This window comes from Syngnathus typhle, linkage group LG10, assembly GCF_033458585.1.
Source record: "Syngnathus typhle isolate RoL2023-S1 ecotype Sweden linkage group LG10, RoL_Styp_1.0, whole genome shotgun sequence".
Lineage (NCBI taxonomy): Eukaryota > Metazoa > Chordata > Actinopteri > Syngnathiformes > Syngnathidae > Syngnathus > Syngnathus typhle.
This window is the reverse complement of record NC_083747.1, coordinates 3,075,022-3,093,455: the sequence shown is the minus strand read 5'-3', so window position 1 is coordinate 3,093,455 and position 18,434 is coordinate 3,075,022. Positions and strand designations below refer to the sequence as shown.

At 46.2% G+C, this 18,434-nt stretch overlaps 2 protein-coding genes across 3 annotated transcripts; one reads left to right on the top strand and one right to left on the bottom strand.

Annotated features, from left to right (window-relative positions):
• Positions 1-1,161: 1,161 nt before the first annotated feature.
• LOC133161072 (cingulin) lies at positions 1,162-10,195 on the bottom strand. Of its 2 annotated transcripts, XM_061289285.1 has the most exons (21): positions 10,020-10,195; positions 7,774-7,815; positions 6,662-7,523; positions 6,489-6,580; positions 6,280-6,349; positions 6,100-6,192; positions 5,619-5,740; positions 5,413-5,524; positions 5,131-5,343; positions 4,907-5,055; positions 4,447-4,567; positions 4,160-4,372; positions 3,869-4,090; positions 3,557-3,805; positions 3,297-3,467; positions 3,068-3,229; positions 2,801-2,974; positions 2,612-2,730; positions 2,415-2,523; positions 2,170-2,333; positions 1,162-1,775 (listed from the first exon to the last, which is right to left on the bottom strand). In XM_061289285.1, exons 3-21 carry the CDS (start codon positions 7,511-7,513, stop codon positions 1,640-1,642), a joined length of 3,543 nt encoding a protein of 1,180 aa, XP_061145269.1. In that variant the 5' UTR covers positions 7,514-7,523; positions 7,774-7,815; positions 10,020-10,195; the 3' UTR covers positions 1,162-1,639. The 2 variants fall into 2 exon arrangements, with proteins under 2 accessions (XP_061145269.1, XP_061145268.1); XM_061289284.1 differs by lacking the exon at positions 7,774-7,815.
• Positions 10,196-10,875: 680 nt separating this feature from the next.
• Positions 10,876-16,995, top strand: she (Src homology 2 domain containing E). The gene is made up of 6 exons (XM_061289605.1): positions 10,876-11,770; positions 12,463-12,589; positions 13,656-13,919; positions 14,110-14,437; positions 15,175-15,294; positions 16,094-16,995. Exons 1-6 carry the CDS (start codon positions 11,318-11,320, stop codon positions 16,287-16,289), a joined length of 1,488 nt encoding a protein of 495 aa, XP_061145589.1. The 5' UTR covers positions 10,876-11,317; the 3' UTR covers positions 16,290-16,995.
• Positions 16,996-18,434: the final 1,439 nt, after the last annotated feature.

Genomic DNA, 18,434 nt, shown 5'->3' with positions numbered 1-18,434 from the left:
GTTAAGTCATTTTTGTTTCAGCGTTGTCATAAATTTTTAATTTGACATTTGTTGCTCACAGTATTTTCTTTAACGAGTTTGCACTGGACATTTTGGATCAGTTTTATAGATTAACAATTTTAAAAAAATCAATTTGGGTCTTTGCATAGTTTCAATATTCTGTTTGTTTTGTCGCATAATAGCTCCACGGGAGGTTTCAAGTCATCACGTAGGAGAACCTCCAGGCCTTTCATGTCTGTTTAAACCGTAGCTAGGCAAAATCAAACGAAATTATTTTGGCGTGGAATCAATGATTTCTGGCTCGTGTTAAAGAAACAGGATCAGCCATTGTGTTAGCATTCATCTCAACCTCTTTATTTGCAGTTCTCAGGGTAACTGTTGGTCATGCTCACAGAAATAAGCACAGACAAAAAAAAAGAGCTGCTGGATGAGAATTGCGGGGAGGGGGCGACACTAGACTTTGTTTTCTGTTTCATTATGAGGGGCTCTTTTGAGAATGTGTTTACCAATCATGACAAACAGAAACAATCCTGCAGCAGGAGATAAGAGAATGCAACAACACCACAGGCCAGTAGCGAGGAAACATATTGACGGTTAAGCCTGGTTAATCACGGATGAGGTAAAATATAATCCATCATTTGACACCTGGTTGAGGAGTGTACATCAGTATTGATGACTAAGCGTGTGGAATTTGTGAGTCAAAAGGTTCCACAGAATAGCTCAATAGAAAAAGACAGCGAATAGGTGAATTTTGAATGGTGCCCTGCAAATGCATGCACTGGCGGAGCTAGGACTTTTTCCTTAGGGGGGCAGGGGGGTCCTCCAAACAAAATTTTTATTTACAGTAAATAAAATAAATACATTTATTTAATTAATAAATTAAATACATATGTTTTGTTTCAACCCAACAAATTCTTCAATATATTGGTGATAAACATTGATGTTCCCAAAAACAAAATGGAGGGCTTAATTCCAGAAATTGTGAATCTTGCAGCCACATGCTTGATTTTTTTTTTTCCGTGCATTGTGATTGAGCACTTCCTAAAAAGCTTGCACGCGCATCTCTCATGGGAGTGAGTCCTCTTGGGAAATGTGTGATTCTTACCGCAAATATGAAAAAAAAATGTCCCAAAATAAACTCAATGACGGACTGCTATGACATCATGAAAAAAAGGCCAAAACATGTTTAATGAATGAAGATAATTATTATTTTTTCTAAAAGCAATACAAAAGACATCAAACTTGTGAAATATTTGTCCAAGTACAAACCTGTTAAAATCCCATTTGACTTACTTTGCCATATAAAATAAACAATACATTGTAGTGCTAATTTGTTCAAACTAGATACAAAATGAAGACTCCAAATATTAAAAACAGCCATGTTAAGTACACAAATTGTCCTGATTATTATCTCTTGATATATTCTGTGACCTTATGTAAAAGGATTGCATAGAAAAGTTGCAGCACCAGCTGGTTCATTTTCAGTCAGTACCAAATATTCCCTGCACATGTACACTGAGAAGGAAACCACCTGGAGGAAGTTGAGCTTCCTTCAATTCACCTCACTAACCTTAACAACACTCCCAGCGGTACCATGACTGCCTCAGCCAACTCGTCTAAAAGGTGTGCTACGCCGCTTTCAACAGGCGCTGGTCTGGAGGTTGCTATCGGTGAGGATGGCGGCGATGATGGATGACGATTCGTAAACGCTGTCGTCGTCTGAGCTGAGAGCGGATGAATCCAAAGCGGGACGCATGCTGGCTGTGGTTTTGCGTCTGCAACAGGCAAAAATTCTTTTGAGTTTTATTTAGACTCCAAATTCACCTGCTGCATCATTTCTTGACTCTTCACTAAAATGTGAGCCTTTCTTGATCTTTTGCTACCTAATCTGATTCATTATTATTATCAGGGAAGTGATAGAGCTCCCTCTGGTGGCCGTGGCAGGAACTGCACTTGAGCATGATTCAGGAATGGCGCCTAAGGCTTCCTGAATGATGCAACTTATTGGCACGTGCTGCTGAATCTTAAGTGCATTGGGAAATAAATCACACACAACAAAAACGTCATCTGGGTGTGCACATCGGAATGCACCAGGGTGGTGCTATTTAACACACCCGCTAGTAAGTGAAGAAGCAAAAAATTAAAATAAATATGGGGGGCGGGACTTACTTCAATTCCGTTTCCAAAGCAGTGACCCGCGCCTGCAAGGCTTCTTTTAGCTCCGTCTGCTCCTCCATGTCTCGCTGAGCTTTCCTCCTCAGCGTGTCGATCCTCTCCAACTCGGTCTCGCCCTCGTCCACCTGCCTCTTCAGGGCCTTCACCTTGAGAGTAAGCTGTAAGAAAGCAGAATGGGGGGGGGTTGAGCACTTGTCCACTGCGTCGGAAGCGGCGGTTATCTTCGAGAACGCGCTGACCTGGTCCTTCTGATTGGTATGCGTTTCTCTCTCCTCGTCCATCACCATGTTCAACTCTTTAAGTTTCCTCTCCAGACGGCGCTGGCTTGCCAAAATCGAGTTCTTCTCCCTTCAGATGTGGACACAGAGACATCTTGTCATTTAAAAAAAACTTGCCTGGCAGCAGGTGGAGTTAAAGGATATATAAACTTCGGTACCTGTCCTCAGTGCGAAGCTGTTCCTCAAGCTCCTGGATTTTGCTTTCCAGCTGAGAGGCCCCGGCCGACGAGCGAGACTGGCCCTCCATGTCGGCGAGACGACCCCTCAATTCCTTCAGCTGTGACCACGTAAACAAATCAGAACACACATCAAAAACCCAAAGGATGAATTTAGGATGATGATCTCACATGTCTCTCCATGGAGTTCTTGTCCAGCTCCAGGTCCTGTTTGGCCGAGCGCTCCTGCATGAGCTCGGCACGCAGCTGTTCAATCTGGTCTCTGCTTCTGGACACACGCTCTGTCAACATCTCCGTGCTGCTCCTCTCCTCCTCCAGATCCAGCTCGAAACGCTTCAACTTGTCCTGAAAAGGTCAGAAGGAGGTCACGTCTCTACTATGTTTAGTCTCGTTTTCTCTCAATGATTCCACTCGCGTCCCAAAACAAACACGTTTTACCTCCAGGATCCGAATCTCCCTGGTCTTCTCGTTGAGGCCGTTCTTGCCCGCCTCCACGGCCCCCTCCAGGTGGCGCAATCGGTTGGTGAGCATCTCTTTATCCAGCTGGTGGTTGTCCCTCTCCTCGCACGCGAGCAGGAGCTCCTTCTTCTGTCGCGACAGCTACACGGACGGAGTCGCGGTCGTGTTAGGCACGCTCACGTCAAACTCGCTCTTCATCATTGCCCACCTCTTCCTCCAGTCGCCTGAGATTTGTCTGACTTCTGTCGAGCTCAGTTTGAGCGTCGCTGCCGTGACGTTGCACCTCGTGCATTTCCTTGCGGGCACGCTCTCGTTGCTCCTCCAGTTGAACCTTGAGACTCTGCACTTCGCCTCGCGACGACGCGGTGAGAGACTCGAACTGACAGCGAGGCAAGAGGGGGAGTTGAAGGGCAAAGCAGGAATAAAAGAAGGAATAAAATGGCCAGAAGGGGGCAGCGTCCTTCCTACCTCTTTGTTGATTTTCTCCAGCGCTCTGGCCTGCTGCTGTCGGATCTCCTCTACGTGGCTGACGTTCTGCTTGAGAGCCTCCTTCTCTTTCTCAGCATCGTCCGCACGCTGGCTGAGCTCCCGGTGCTCCTGTGTCAGGCGGGAGGCTTTTCGCTTGGCCTCATCCAGCTCGGTTCTCAGGCCCCTCACCTCGTTGTGGAGGGCCAGCTCGGCCTCCGAGCTCTGCGCATTGCTCGTCAGGAGTTGAGCCTGAAGACAGCGTGGCTCAGATCAGCGCAATCGTCCTGACTGACTTCAAGAAGGAAATCTTACCTCTAACCGAGACATTTTTTCTTTGAGACGTGTTTGGGACTCGGTCTGCTCCTTCTGGGCATCTTCTAGAGACTTCAGGTCCGCCTGAGATCTGCTTAGGCGGGCTTTACTGGCCTCCAGTTCGTCCTCGGCCGATGAGAGTTTTTCCTTGAGCTGGCTGGCTTCAGTTTGCGTTTCACTGAGCTTCTGCTCCAGTTCTGAGAGGGTGGCCGGGTCTGGCAGCTGGAGATAAGAACGGAAACGTTTGATATTGTGCCAAACAAAAGATGCGGTCATTCTTTTGGGTTGAACCTTTTTGTTTTTCTCCTGAGCCTTGGCATAGTCATCCTTGGCCCTCTGCAACTGGTTCTTCAGCCGGTCAATCTCGTATTTGAGTTCTGCCTCTTGCTCCTGGTGAGCTTTTTTGACGGCGATCATCTCCATCACCTTCTTGTCGGATTCCGTCTTCTGCTTCTCCAAGTCGGACTTTGCCTTCTGCAGATCAGCGCTGCGCCGCTCAAGCTCCTGCGCAACGTCATGAGGAACAAAATGCTTTTAGTTGTCTTTTTAGATTTCCTAAAACGAGTGCGCTCCGGCACCTGGTTGAGGGTCTGCGTTTGGTTGCGGTCCGGCATCTTCTGTTTCATAGCGTTGACTTTGTCCTGGACTTCCTTCAGCTCCTCCTCACTCTCCTCTTTCTCCAGTCGGGTTTGAAGAAGTCTTAAATGTGAATGCACGAAATTCATCTAATCATATTTTTGGTACATGACTATTCATTTATTTATTTATTATAATTTATTTGATTAGTGGCTGTTGGATTCAATTAGACCTTGTTGAAAAATGAGCAATATTAGTCATTACAAAATCAATATTGACTGTATCCACTGAACGGATGACAAAGTCTACAGTTTGGGGAATTTTGAAGCTAAATATGTTCACATGGAAATGGATTCACAAAAAGAAAAACATTTAAAAAAAAAAAAAGATTGAAACAAGATTGAGCGTATGCTGAAAGTTAGATGACAGTAGTATAAAAAAAGATTTTAAAGAATCTCTTACTCTTGTTTTGTGGAGCGCAGCTCATCCCTAGTGTTGTGAAACTGCTCCATCCAGTGGCTGCTTTCGTCCCTGCAGTCCTCCAACTGCTGCTGCAGCGTACGAACCGACGAATTGATACGCAAGCGCTCGGCCTCGATCCCGGCGTGGGACTGAGAGAAGATTACACGGTGGTCCTCAGACGAGAAAACTCGATTGCGAGACAAAAAAATCAATATATCGCATACCTGCGACACCTGCTCCATGCTGCTCCTCAGTTTCTCCACGTCGGCGTTGTACTGCTCTCGGAGCTCTTCGATCTCCTTGTCGTGGGTGGCCACCTCGCCCTTCAGGGCTCCCTTCAGCGCCGTCAGCTCCCTCTCGCGCTGCCGTAGCGTCTCCTCCAGCTTCTGCTTCAGGTGACACACGTCCAGCATCTCCGCTTCCATTGTGGCCACGTCCTGCCGGGAGACGGCGGGTCTCAAAATTTCCCGTCAGGGTCAGCCGTAACTGATTATGAGCGGTCGTACTGTTCTGTTGATGTTTTCTCTTCTCAGTTCATCTTGGAGTTCGGATAGCTGGTCCTCCATCGTTCTGGAGCGAGCTTCGGCGTTTTCTCGTTCTATTCGTAGCTGCGTCAATCTGCAGGGGAAGGCAAGACGACCCGCTCGTCAAATTCAAACCAGGATTTTATTTTGCTCTCTTTCTATGCATGCAGGAATATTCTGTTCCTCACTCAGACTGTGTTTCATGGAGTTCTTTCTTCTTCCGGGCCAGCGTTTCCTCCAGTTGCAGATTTGCATCCAAGCAGGAGTCCAGCTCATCTTTCAAAGCTTTATCGGATCGACCGAGGGATCCCTACGCACAAAAGCGCCCATGAGAAATTAATGACAACACTGGACCAAGATGGCTGCCAAGCGTAAACAATGAGCTCCAAGCCGCTGGCAATTACTCAGAGATCAAAAGGGATTAAGTTATTATGGGCTCCAACTTCCTTAAGACAATATGTAATGAAGTTCAATTCTTGTGTGTGCGCGCACCTCCGACTTATGGGCTTAAGCCGAGCATTAATTTGAAGCGCACTCGGCAGTCCTCCTGATTCTTTCAAAGGCATAAACACTTGAAGCGGAATGCCACTCACAACGTCATTCCTTACAGAGCGGCTGTTGTTATTTCAAGACCTGGATGGAGTGCCTTGGAGTGCGTGCTCCACCTACCCTTCGCTCCTCTCGCAGGGCACTCTGCAGCTCCGCCACCTTCCGCTCCAGCTCTCTCTTTTCTCTCATCGAGTCCAAGGACGCGTCTTTATGCTGGTGAAGGCAAACGTGAGAGAATTTGTTAACACTTAGACTGATGGAAGTGAACATACGATAAGTGGGGTGGGGGGGGAAGCAGACCCGAAGGTTTTGAATCCTCTGACAGATGATCTTGACTTTGTGCTTGATGGTAACGTCACTCTCGTTGGTCCTGGGTGAAGAAAGAAGAGTGAGAGAGAATCAACGAGTGAAGGAAAGATGGATAGATGATGTTTAGGAAGGAAGGAAGGAAGGAAGGAAGGAAGGAAATGTTCATTTTATAAGAGGAGTAAAGGAATGAAGGTGTGTACCCTTCTCTGAGGATCCTATAAATAGTCTGCATGATCTGTTCCTCCTCTCTGCTCATCTCAGCACTCTGGTCCAGCAAAAGGTCAGGGGTAACCTTAAAACAGAGGAGGAAAAAAAATATATATAAAAAATCTGACTGAAAAATTCAGCCTCCCTTGACAAAGGTCACTCTTACTCGTGGCTCCGTCTCCACGGCAACATATCTGCCTGCCGACGGCTGCTGATGAGGCGAGTGAGCGGGAGCGTTCTGGCCGCGTCCCGGGCTGCCTTGATTCGAGGCGTAGTGGTTGACGGCGGCACGGGAATCCCGGGAAGGCGACGAAGCCATCTGCTGACGTCCGCCCCTGCCGTGGTCAAACCTGTTGGCGGTGGGTGCCTGCCGAGGCGGGCTGGGATCCCGGGAAGGCGACGAAGCCATCTGCTGACGTCCGCCCCTGCCGTGGTCAAACCTGTTGGCGGCGGGTGCCTGCCGAGGCGGGCTGGAGAAGTTCCGTCTCTCGCTCTGTGACCCCGCTGAGCCGTTCACTCGTGAACCCTCCCAGGTATGGTGGGCCGCTTCTCTTTCTCCTCGAACCCCCAGCCCGCTGTCCAGGTTGCCATAGCTGCCGGATTTGCCATCCCCTGGAGGTCTAGACAGCTGAAACTCCTGATGGCCGGCCCCTCCCTCCCCGTCTCTGTCCAGGAGCGATCCTTGAGATTGGGCCCGGCGGAGCCCCCCTCCATCATCCACCTCCTGCGCGGCGAGCTCGCCCCTCTCTTTCCTGCGAGGGAGGCTACTGTAGCCCGAATTGTCCTGAGTCCTGAGCTGAACCCCGTACGAGTCGCCCTTCTTGCCGTCTTTCAGGACCACGTACGGCTGCCCGGCGATGCCCTGCACCCGCACCGCCACGCCGTACTTGGAGGAGCTCTGAGACTTGGGCTTGGGTTGAGACCCCGGTTGCCCTCGGGAGTCACGCAAGTCATTGATGAAGCGGATCTGGACGCCGTGGTCCACCGGAGTCCTGCGGCCGGAGGATGATGTGTTCATCGTGTCAACACTGGCGAGAACAGAAAATGACACGTCATGTCTGATTGGTGGATTTTCTTTCCTAATTGACCAATTATCTTAGACGAGTGATTTATTGTCGCTAAAACAATAAAATGACTTTTTCCCCGGCTACCATTTTGCACCGAAAAGCTTTACAAAACAAATCAATAATACCTCGCCCGCCAGTAAGCCTGAAAAGTCCAAACTTGGCTTTGCAAACAGCAGCTAAAGGATACAAAGTTCATACTTCTAACACTTGCCTGTGTGGACCTTGTCCTCGCTGCCCCGCATTAGTGATTAACCTGAAAGCACACACCCTTGTATCACTTTCGCCTGAGCAGAGCAACTAGGCCACACACACACATTTGAGTGTTGTCCCTTCAGACAACCTTCACGGACAAGAACCAAAGCAAAATATTTGTCGTCCATTTTCCAATTTCTTGAAATGTACTGTATTACTTCAAGTTATCGGGTACTCGTCAAGGATGCCGATACCAGCCGCTGATATTAGGTTCAAAAGAAAAATGACGCTGAGTGAATCCTCCTCACCAGTAGTTGGCGCTAGAGTGCAGTGGTTTAACGAGACAGATGAAAATGTGATATTTTTAACGTACTGGTGGTATTGGTACTTGGTATCAGAAACTGCAAACGTTGCACGACTTAAGAGAAAATTTGGCAGGAGGGAAATTATTTTCGAAAACGCACGAAAGACCTTTGAGACTATCTAAGTGGCTGCGGTGTGACTTTGCATCATCGCATTTAGTGCACAGTTAGTCGATTTCTTTTCCGCCCTGTGGGAGCTGCAGAGGAAGCGGCGTCGCATCGCATTTGTGCAGCCGAGCACAAATTCTGCAGCCGCTCCGTCTTTGCGGCAAGGTCGAACAAATGCTATCGAGCGTTGACCGACCGAAGAAAGATACATGGCAACAGCGCCAGTGAGTGTTAAAAGTAGAAATGGATGGGAGTTCATATCTGCTCCATCATCCGAGCTTTGACATTGAGGAAGAGCTGCTCGGAGATGGACAAGGGTGAGGGGCAACTTATTGTCCAGCTGATTTGGGGCGGAAAACAAGGGCAGTTATTCTGAGAATGCCAAAAACACACACACACACACACACACAAACCTCCCGTGCTAGTTCCATTATGAGCTACCTCATTATTACAATTGATTGTCTTTGTCTGCAAATCCCATTTTTCGGCTATAGTTGTTCCAAAACAGAAAACTAATTGGAAGTTAAATTTGTCCTAATAATAATTCATGCTTCTTTTTACTTTATTTTTAGCATAAGTCAGATGTATACAACCAAAACATAAGACCCAAGTGCATCTTAAGAGATACAGATTGGAGAAAGTTGCAAAGACAAAAACAAAAGAGTTGCTCGTTTGACGCTCACGAAACCGGACTAACTCTCGCACGTTCAACTTGGTTTCAGATGGGCCGAAATGTGTTTTATTGTGTCATTAAAAAGGTGTGGAGCATACTCAGCATAGAGAAACCACAGCATTGTTTTGAAGCGCTTGGAGAATGTCACATTAATGAGTCACTTGTCGTAAGTGTGGAAAGAAGGTTACGGTGACTCCCTCCTGTTAAATCAATATAGCTATCAGAGTGAAACATGGGTGATTAGATTCATATTTTGATGTTAATTGAAGACAAAAATGCACTTGTATGAAGATAACAGTCACTCACAGATACAAACGGGCCCCTCTCCATTTTGTCATCCACGACAAATTGCGATTTATTTTTCTTTACAAGGCAAACATTCATCGGCACAAACAAAGAGGAAGCTACATTGAAACCAGAACACAAATGAGACTATTTTAAGATCAGATTAAATACTCACACTCCCTTCTTTCACATTCCACACGGACTCTCCCTCATGTACAACTCTCGTGGATGATTCTTTTTGTTTATTTTACACATCTTTTTATTAAATACTTGTATAACTATCTGCCTCCTTGACCACTTCAGCACATACTGATAAGCGTGGGAGCCAAGCCATGATTTTTTTCCACTCGTCAAATGATCCACCTCGATGAATTTCTATGGTGCGAGCAATTTATTGATTAATTGTAAAATATGTAATGTCCATTACAAACTTGCTGTACTCATTTATTCTGTTCAATGAAGTTTCCAGTCACAAATGCACAAGAGACAACAGGTGACCTGCCCAGCATACTTCTCCCTAAAAAAAAAAAAACTATGATAAAGATCTTTAAAATGTTTTAAAACGAATTTGATGTCATTAAAATAAACCAGACGGGAGGACGTGTGTATTATACGCGTGAGCTGATTTGACAGGGGAATTGAATCAAAGCGAAGTATAATCAGACTAACCACTCAAAGTTACGACGAATAGTGACTTTTAAAAGACTTTTCAAATGCTTAAAGTAAAAAAAAAGATCGTCAAAAGAAAGCAGTCAGAAAGTAACTCGTCTTGACAGATTGTCTGCTGTCTGATAAGAAACGTCGCACCACAGAAAAAAAACAAAGAAAAAAAGTTACCTCGTACTCTTCCCACGGTCCCTGCTCGTCCGGTTCGACGGCGCTGTTGCTTTCCGAGATGATTTGGTGTATTTTCACGCACTTTATCCGAAAACACGCAGGAAAGAATCGCAAATGGATGTTGAAAGAAGTTCATTGTGCGGCGTCGGGAGCAACCTGTTACCTTCCTTTGGGATGGGATGATCCCGCCCAGCTTTTCCGGAATAAGCGATTTGATTGGACGGACAGCTTGAGATGTAGGCGGGTCTTAGATGTAAGCCCTGCCTTCTATTGGCTAAATCACAGTCAATCATTTAACCTGATTTATAGAACAGTAACTGTGACTAACATTAACAGGAACTTAGTGAGTAATTTACTGGCGCCGCAATGAACGTAAAAAACGATAACCGCAAATTTTAAGGCAAGTGTACTTACAGTAGATGACTAAAGACAGCCGAAACTCATTTAGTTTCGCTTTTCTAACCAGCAGATGGCGCAATTATTTTTCTCCACAAACTAGTACGCAGACCATTTAAGTCGCAAGTTTAGTAAAAAAATAAATAAAATGGGGGACGTGGGTTGTAAAAAATAACGCACATATATTGGGGATCGTGGGACGCTGAAGAGTCTTTTATAGAAAATAAAAAGTTCATATCCGAGAACACCGTCATTCAAATTAATACATCTCTGTCCATGTTAATCAAAACAAATGAACTTTTGATTCAGGAATTTATTAGACAGCTCATATACTGGATGTCAATAAATGTTGCATGTGATCTTAATGTCAGTAACTGCACTAACAGATAAAACTTTAGTCAGCCCTCAACCCCGCCCATTCGAGATAGCCACATCCCCTTAAATAAAGTGGACTTCTCAAAAGGTCCGCGCACAACTTTCCTCGTCACCTCACTCATTTTCCGTGCGCAGGAGAAGCTGGACGGAGCGTATCACGTACCGGTAATGGGCTCTTCACTTGGCTGCAGGAAAATCTTCCAGTTTTTTCGTGTGTTCGCTCTGGAAAGGCTTCTCTTCAAGCTGAGGGGATAGTTGTTACTTGGGCAGGTGAGGGCCCAAATAACCGGTCGATGACACCCAAGACGCGCCAGGAGGAGCATCCATCTGGAGGACAGGGAGCTTTAAACGCAGCGAGTGCAGGTCAATATTCTTAATATAGGATTATTTCAAACAAGAAAGGAAGAAAAAAAAGTTTCGACGCATTGCAGAAGTTGCTGAGCTGTGCGTAAAATGCGTGCGTAAAGTTAGTGCCACTTTAAATAAGTCAAGTTCTTGAAGCGCGATTTGGTATTAGATAGGCAAACATGGCAAAATGGTTTAGAGACTTCCCCATCAATCTGAAGAATGGCAGCGAACGAGTCCGCTCGGCCTCCGAATCGGGCCCACAAACACGACACAAAGCTTCATTCTCCCGCGACAGCCTGAAGGGAACCCTGCGTAAAGATAATGGAGTGGCTGCTTTGCTGGCCGGGAGAAATCGGAAGAACTCAGCTACGGAGTTGGGCCGTAACCACAACACCGGTTCTGCAGGTGGAACCGTGTGGGAAACTCTGGCGCCTGGAAAAAATCGTAAGAGCTCCTCCAACAAGTTGGAGGCACCGGAGGAGAAGACTCAGACCAGGACCACCAGCCTGGCTCAGGCTTACATTAGCAGGATGATCAAAGTGGACAAACAAGACAAGACCCCCAAAGTGAACGAGAAAAGTGAGCAGACTAAAACCGACACCGACAGTGGACGCTCTGCCATTAAAACAACAGTAAGTGACTTCATTTTGTGAAATTGGAAAAATGTGTTAACTCAAAGTGGAGGAAGGTTGATGGGTTCAAACAAAGGTGGTTGGTGTCAATCCATTCATTTGGGGACACACCCAAAATGTCATTGACGGATTAAATGTTGCAGTATTATAAAGGATAGTTGAATACAAATGGTGCAGCAACACATGTAGACAATAATAAAAGACTCACCTTGTAATTGAGGCAAAACTTTAATTTTTTAAAAAAATGCTACGTAATTGTATATAATACTTTTTTTAATTAAAAACATTTATATCTGTTATTCCCATTGATTTAATATGAGGGTGGTCATGGAATTAATTGAACACAATTGAATTTATCTCAAGGCACCGCTGCATAATATGACAAATGAAAATATTTTCTTTAAAACAAAAATTCACATTTTACATGACGATATTTTCAATCCCAAAATTAAATCAAAACTAGTTGTTTGGAGCTCTATTCCCGTTCCCATGGTGAGCTCTGTATCCAATTTCCATCCTCGGCAAAAGAAAACAATCCAGTCAACCCTTCATTGTGTCACATCAAATAATAGTCTGACCTCTTTGCGCCACTATTTCCGCTTGTCTCTTGTCAGACAAACGGGGACTCCCCCACCGACACACAAACAAGTCAACGCTTATCTTATCTCCATCGTGCCTTTTGTGTTTTCTAGCTGATTATCCTCGAGGACTACGCCGATCCGTTTGACGCGGAGAAAACGAAAGAACAGCGGGAGGCGGAGCGGGCTGGGGTCAATGACGGTTACATGGAGCCTTACGACGCCCAGGTGATCATCACAGGTAAGATGGGATGGTTGGTGGCAAGCGGGAGCTCCGGCGGCACACCGACTTCCATGGTCGGTTGCTACGGCAACAGTGTTGTGAAGGGACAATGGGCGCAGCTTCCTCTTCCAACTTCCTGTCTCCTGCCTCTGTTTCCTTTGCCCCATTCTCTTGATATAGGAAGCTGCCCCCACTGCGCACATACACACACTTAACGTGTTAACAGAATGCAACAATCCCTTGAGCCCACCCCAAAAACAAAACCCCCAAATCACTTCCCAGCAGTCAGGAAGTAGCCTGGCCGACCGGCCAATCCGAGCCGGCGCTGACCTTTTCTTCCTGTGGCTCCATTGTATGCTCTCACAATAGCGCAGACACACAGGCTACCTGTCGGTCGAGGCAGGAACACAAGTCGGATTCCGACTTGTGACACGGCGCAGGATGCCGTAGATCTTTTTATCTCTGTCACCAGCACAAAGAACAACCTGGACTGTGTTTGTTCACGCAGAGTCGCTACACGCTGGACGTGTTTGTTTGTCGTAAATCTCTTGAGGGTGACATTCACACGTCCGCTGGAGAGCTGAAGAGGAAGCCGCAGATATGATGTTGATATTTTATCGCTCAGCGCGGCAATTTAGTACATGGATATGCAAATCAACAAAAGTATGACTGTTTATATATTATGCACACTGGCGGAGCGAGGGGGGGGGGCTGCCGGGGCACTGGACCCCTCCATCCAGGTGGCAGGCCAAATAATTGAGTTTTGGATATTTTCCATGAATTATTTTCCACATTTCTACCCATCCCTCATGGGGAAAATTTTATGAATTTTTTTTTTTTTTTTTTAAAGATTTTTGCTTTTATTTTTTGGGTATTATTATTATTTTTACATATTCTTGCCATTCTACCAGGGGCTGTATTCACTGAGGCAAAATCTAAACAGGAGCTCATGTTTTAAATAAAGATTTTTGCTTTCTTTTTTTTTTATTTGGAATTATTATTATTATTTTTTAGATATCTTCGCGATCCTACCAGGGGCTGTATTCACTGAGGCAAAGTCTAAACAGGAGCTCATGTTTTGCAGAGGTTCGCCGCCGAGGCTCCAAGGACCTCCTCAAAGTGTGCGTCCTGCTCGACCGAGGCCAAGCGACGGGGAAGGGAGAGGAGGGCAGGCCGCCCCTGCCGCCGCCACCCAACATCTACGACACGCCGTACGAAGGCAGACTGGAGGGCGACAGCGAGGGCGTGTGGATCCCCGTCACACGACCGGAGTCTGACATCCGCCCGGCCGCCGAGTACGAGCTACCCTGGGAGTGGAGGAAGGAGGACATTGTTCGAGCCCTGTCAGGTAGGCGGTCGCGCCGGTGACGAGGCTGGGCGGGCGCTCGTGGAAGGAAGGGTGTCATAGTCTTTATTTGTACAGTCATGTCAGCACTGTACTATCTGTTTGCTTTACGCAGGAAGCTAAACAATCCTCTGAACATGTGTTGACTTTGCTGATGGACTTTTATTGATATTGTGTCTGTGGCTTCCTGCAGCCCAGTTTGAGGCAGTGGATTGTTCCCCCGCTAAAGAGATTGGTCGCCAGCAGCAGCAACAACAACAGCAGCAAACTTTGAGGCAGAAGAACTGGACGCACAAAACGCTAGTGTCCAGCTCATCTTCCTCCTCCTCCTCCTCGCCTTCCTTTCCCTCGTCGCCCATTCTCAAGCTTTCCCCGATAACAAGCTCGTCGCCGTCGTTCCCCACCCTGAGAGTCTCGCCCTCCTCCTGCCCCAACAAACCTCCCTCTCCTACCTCGCCCAACGCCCCGCTGGATGGGGAGGCGGCTAAAGTGGACCCCGGCCTGCCGTTGGATAAGCAGAGGTGAGGAGCAAGATCGATATTTATTTAGTTGGCACACAGTCTGCAGTTCAGCAACTCATTTACAGTCCCGTCCAAAAGTATTGGAACGGCATGGCCTTTTGTTGATGTTGTCAGATCATAAGATGAATATGACACAAAAATGTTAGTGTATAAACAAAATATACACTATTTTTCTATTTTTTTTAATTATACCTAAAATAATAATTAATAAAAAAAATCAAAATTAAATTAAAAAAATACACATAATATATTAAAATAGTCTATTATTAAAATTTCATTCTCTATGTGGATTTTAATCAGATTAATCGTTCAGCTTCAATTTTGACTTGCAAGTCCCCCCCAGAAAAAAAAATCACAGTCACTTATATCTGAAGGCAGCACTATAATAATTACAGAAAAAAGCCTTTGACAATTTGGCTTATGTAAATCCCTTGTAAAACAAGTGGCGAGACTTGAAGTGCATCATGCTTCTGTCCATCTCATTAAGCATGGCCTTTCAAATCAAACGAACCCGGCGGGTGGACGCGCTCGCAGCGTGCCAGCATTTGTAGCAACTGAATGTCATTCTGTTCCCCGCTAAGTTGCCGTCAACACCACATTGTGTCTTAATGGAGTTTCCATGCAGTCATGCGGAATTTGTCTTTTTTTCCGCGACTCTCACCTTTACTCCAAGCATCTTCTTGACACTTGACTTTGTCTCCGTATGTGGCGCCGTCTCCTTCACGTCCCGGGGAAAGCTGGTACCATGGCAGCGTGAGTCGGCAGCAGGCTGAGGCTCAGCTGCAGCGCTGCAGGGAAGCCAGCTTCCTGGTGAGAGACAGCGAATCAGGAACCAGCAAGTACTCCATCGCTCTCAAGTGAGTATCATGATATATGATACATTTTAAAGTTAGAAATGAATTGAGAAAATGCATACAATCCATATGAAGACTACTCTAACTCAACGTGTAGTTCGAATTGTGACATCTAGGGGGTAGTCTAGTATGCTTTGCTTGATTCAGCCGCAGAGAACTTTGCCATATGACATCATAGGAGTGTACCATTTATTTATTTATTTTTAATTCTTGGATAGGGAATGGTTCAATCTTGAAATGAATCTCTTCAATCTTGAAAAAATAATTATAGAAAAATAATATGAATGCACGGTTGCTAATTAGCATAGCAGGTAGCTCACACATGAGGGTGGGCAATGGTTAAAATGAAACAAAAAGAAAAAATAAATGTTCGCAAAGGTTACAAAGCACACAAAATGATTTGTGTATGGAACACACACACACACACACACACACACACACACACACAAGATCTTAATACAAGTTTTTTTTGTACAAATGACAACTCAAGTGTCATCCGGGGTGTAAATCTACCTATCAGCGCGGACCCGACCTAACCTGAAAGCTGGTGTGTGTGTGTGAGTGTGTGTGTAAGTGCATACGGCCCAGTGCACATTTGTTCGACGCTGCTCACTCATTTGAGAGCCCTCATCATTAACCCCCTTTACACACGCACTGAACCTTGGCTACTGCACACCATCAGTTAGCCGGGGTATAGATAACAGCGAGTGATTTAAATTCCCATATCCGTCCGGGCCCGGCGTATATTTCACGAGTCCATTTCTCTTTGAGCTGACGCTATTGCCTTCTTGTCGTATATCAGGACCAGTCAGAGCTGCGTGCACATCATCGTGGCCCAAACCAAGAGCAGCAAGGGTCTGGGTTACACTCTGGATCAGAGTAGCTGCGTCTTCAGCAGCATCCCTGAACTGGTGCACCACTACCGCTCGCACAGACTTCCTTTCACCGGGGCCGAGCACATGACCCTGCAGCACGCCGTGCAAAGGTCGCATTTGTAACCGGCGTGATACGTTTACTCAAAGATGTGCTGCTGAGGAATGTACCATTTTATTCGAAAGGGGGGGGGTGGGTTGGGGGGGTTAACTTCAAGCTGCCAGTTTTACTGTCGGCTTTACCAAGACGCTTTAGAGGTGCTGACACGATCAAGCGCAATGGCAGACAATTAGACTGGCTTTGTAAGATCAATACGAGCGATTGGAGTATAGCCATTCGTCCATCGGCGCCTGTCAGTCAACGTATTGATCCGTCCTGAAAATGAGGCTCGTTTGCCAGCACAATCTGGATGTCAAGAGGAAGAGTTTTAGGAGTGATTAGATCCCGCGGAAGGGTTAAGGCGGTCGTAATCTTGCGAGTCGGCACAATTGCCGAAGAATGCTGAGGTGTGCGAATTAAAGCGGGACTGCGATATGAATATTCGGCCTTTTGCTGATGAAAAAGCGCCCGCCTTCCCGTTAGTTTGCCTTTTTAAGTGCTCTGAGTGGCAGGCGAAATTTACAAAGACATGTTTATGATTATTATATATTGAGCATTTGCGGATTCAACATTTTGGGGCTTTTATGTTGTTTTTTTTTTAACATTCTTTCCCAGTCCTTCAATGATGCCTGTATGATGTGATTGATTACTTTATCAGCACCCCCCAATTGTGATGAAGGCTGTATATTCTAATTGTAAGCATATACCCAGTAAATAAAGTTGCATTTGTCACCGTGTGTTATTAATAGACTTTTTTGGGGGGCTCACATACACTACTGTAATGCTATAATATTTTTAATTTTTTTTGCACTTGTTGTTAACAAAAGCATACAATATTTCAGTGGGAAAAAAATTCAATAGTGAATATTTTCAGAAGTAGCATGAGAGCATTTCTGTGTGTGAGAGGTATATATAAAGTATCTATGAGTAATAACCATAAACATGAACACAAGTAAGACAAAGCTGGAAGCTTATTCGCACCATTTGCGTTCATGTCAACAAACACACGAGTAAACACAGGTTTGCATGACTGTCTCAGCAATGCCTGTGCAACCATGTGTGTGTATGTGCAGAAAAGAGAGAGGGATTACCAGGTTGCCATGGCGATTAGTGAGAGTGAGGTAGGGCCATCTCTTCAGGGAGGGGCGGGGGGGGGGGGGAGATTTTTCAAAGCAGCTATGAATAACCGAGACTTGCATGAGTGGCGATGCGCTTCGCATGCGGCATGCGATGTCCGTTTGTGTGACGTCACAACCGGTCTCTAATTGGAGGTCGGAGAGATGTTCACCGTGATTTGACGCGCGCTAATCTCGGTCGCGTTTCTTCCGCCGCTGCCGGCGGGCGGGTCTGGAATGTTACACAACAAACAGACACCCCGGATGAAGCGTCACCTCTCCTTCCCATCTGTGTAACGCCTCGTGGTCAGCCCGCCTAATTAAAAGCCACGAAGTAGGTCACAGCAAACAAGAGGCTCCCCGCGGGAATAGGCCGCGCGCATTATGTCGTCCTCAATCCACTGCTCAGATTGGGTTTATTTGCTGCTCTATTGTTTCGGTAACAATCGTTACAGTGTGCTAAAATGACCAAGCCGTGCAGAAATGCACATTGGGGAAAAAACTTTTTAGAAACTTCAGAAGTGCTAATTGATGTTTTGTCACTGTAAAACAATTTAGCGCGTTTGCAATCTTCGCAAAATTTGTTTGCGTGCGCAATCAACTTTGCGCTGTTTTTTTTTGCTCATGCAAATCACTAAATCAGACTCTCTTAACATGAATGCACTTTTATAAACCCACTCAATAAATTGGATGCTGTTTACTTTCATCGACGGACCAATAAGATTAGCACGATGCGCGCGGCAGCTCGTGGACGGAGTGACAGCGAGAGAAAAAAAAAAAAGGGACAGAGCGGAGAAGGGAGGGAGGGAGGGTGTTGGGGGAAGACAAGCACTCGTGGGGGTCCCAGCTTTTAAATAATTCAGCGAGAGACTCACAGCAGCACTCAGTGCACGGGAGGAGCACTGTCAGGTCAGCTCATTCACCGCACAGGAGCGGGCAAGAGGGAAGGAAGTGTGGATAAAGATAGCACGAGAAGGGAAGACGGTACTGCCAAAGCGGGGCCGTGCGCATTTGCGCGCACCCGTCTATACGTGCGTTATCTGCACGCGTGCGCGA

Bases quoted from the DNA above. Each gene is read 5' to 3' on its own strand.
- LOC133161072 (XM_061289285.1), bottom strand. From the start codon at position 7,513: ATGAACACATCATCCTCCGGCCGCAGGACTCCGGTGGACCACGGCGTC. The intron at 6,581-6,661 runs GTAAGAGTGACC...CTCTGTTTTAAG, and splicing joins CCGTGGAGACGGAGCCACGA to GTTACCCCTGACCTTTTGCT. The intron at 2,731-2,800 runs GTGAGATCATCA...ACGTGGTCACAG, and splicing joins AGAACTCCATGGAGAGACAT to CTGAAGGAATTGAGGGGTCG.
- she (XM_061289605.1), top strand. From the start codon at position 11,318: ATGGCAAAATGGTTTAGAGACTTCCCCATCAATCTGAAGAATGGCAGC. The intron at 13,920-14,109 runs GTAGGCGGTCGC...GGCTTCCTGCAG, and splicing joins CATTGTTCGAGCCCTGTCAG to CCCAGTTTGAGGCAGTGGAT. The intron at 15,295-16,093 runs GTGAGTATCATG...GTCGTATATCAG, and splicing joins AAGTACTCCATCGCTCTCAA to GACCAGTCAGAGCTGCGTGC.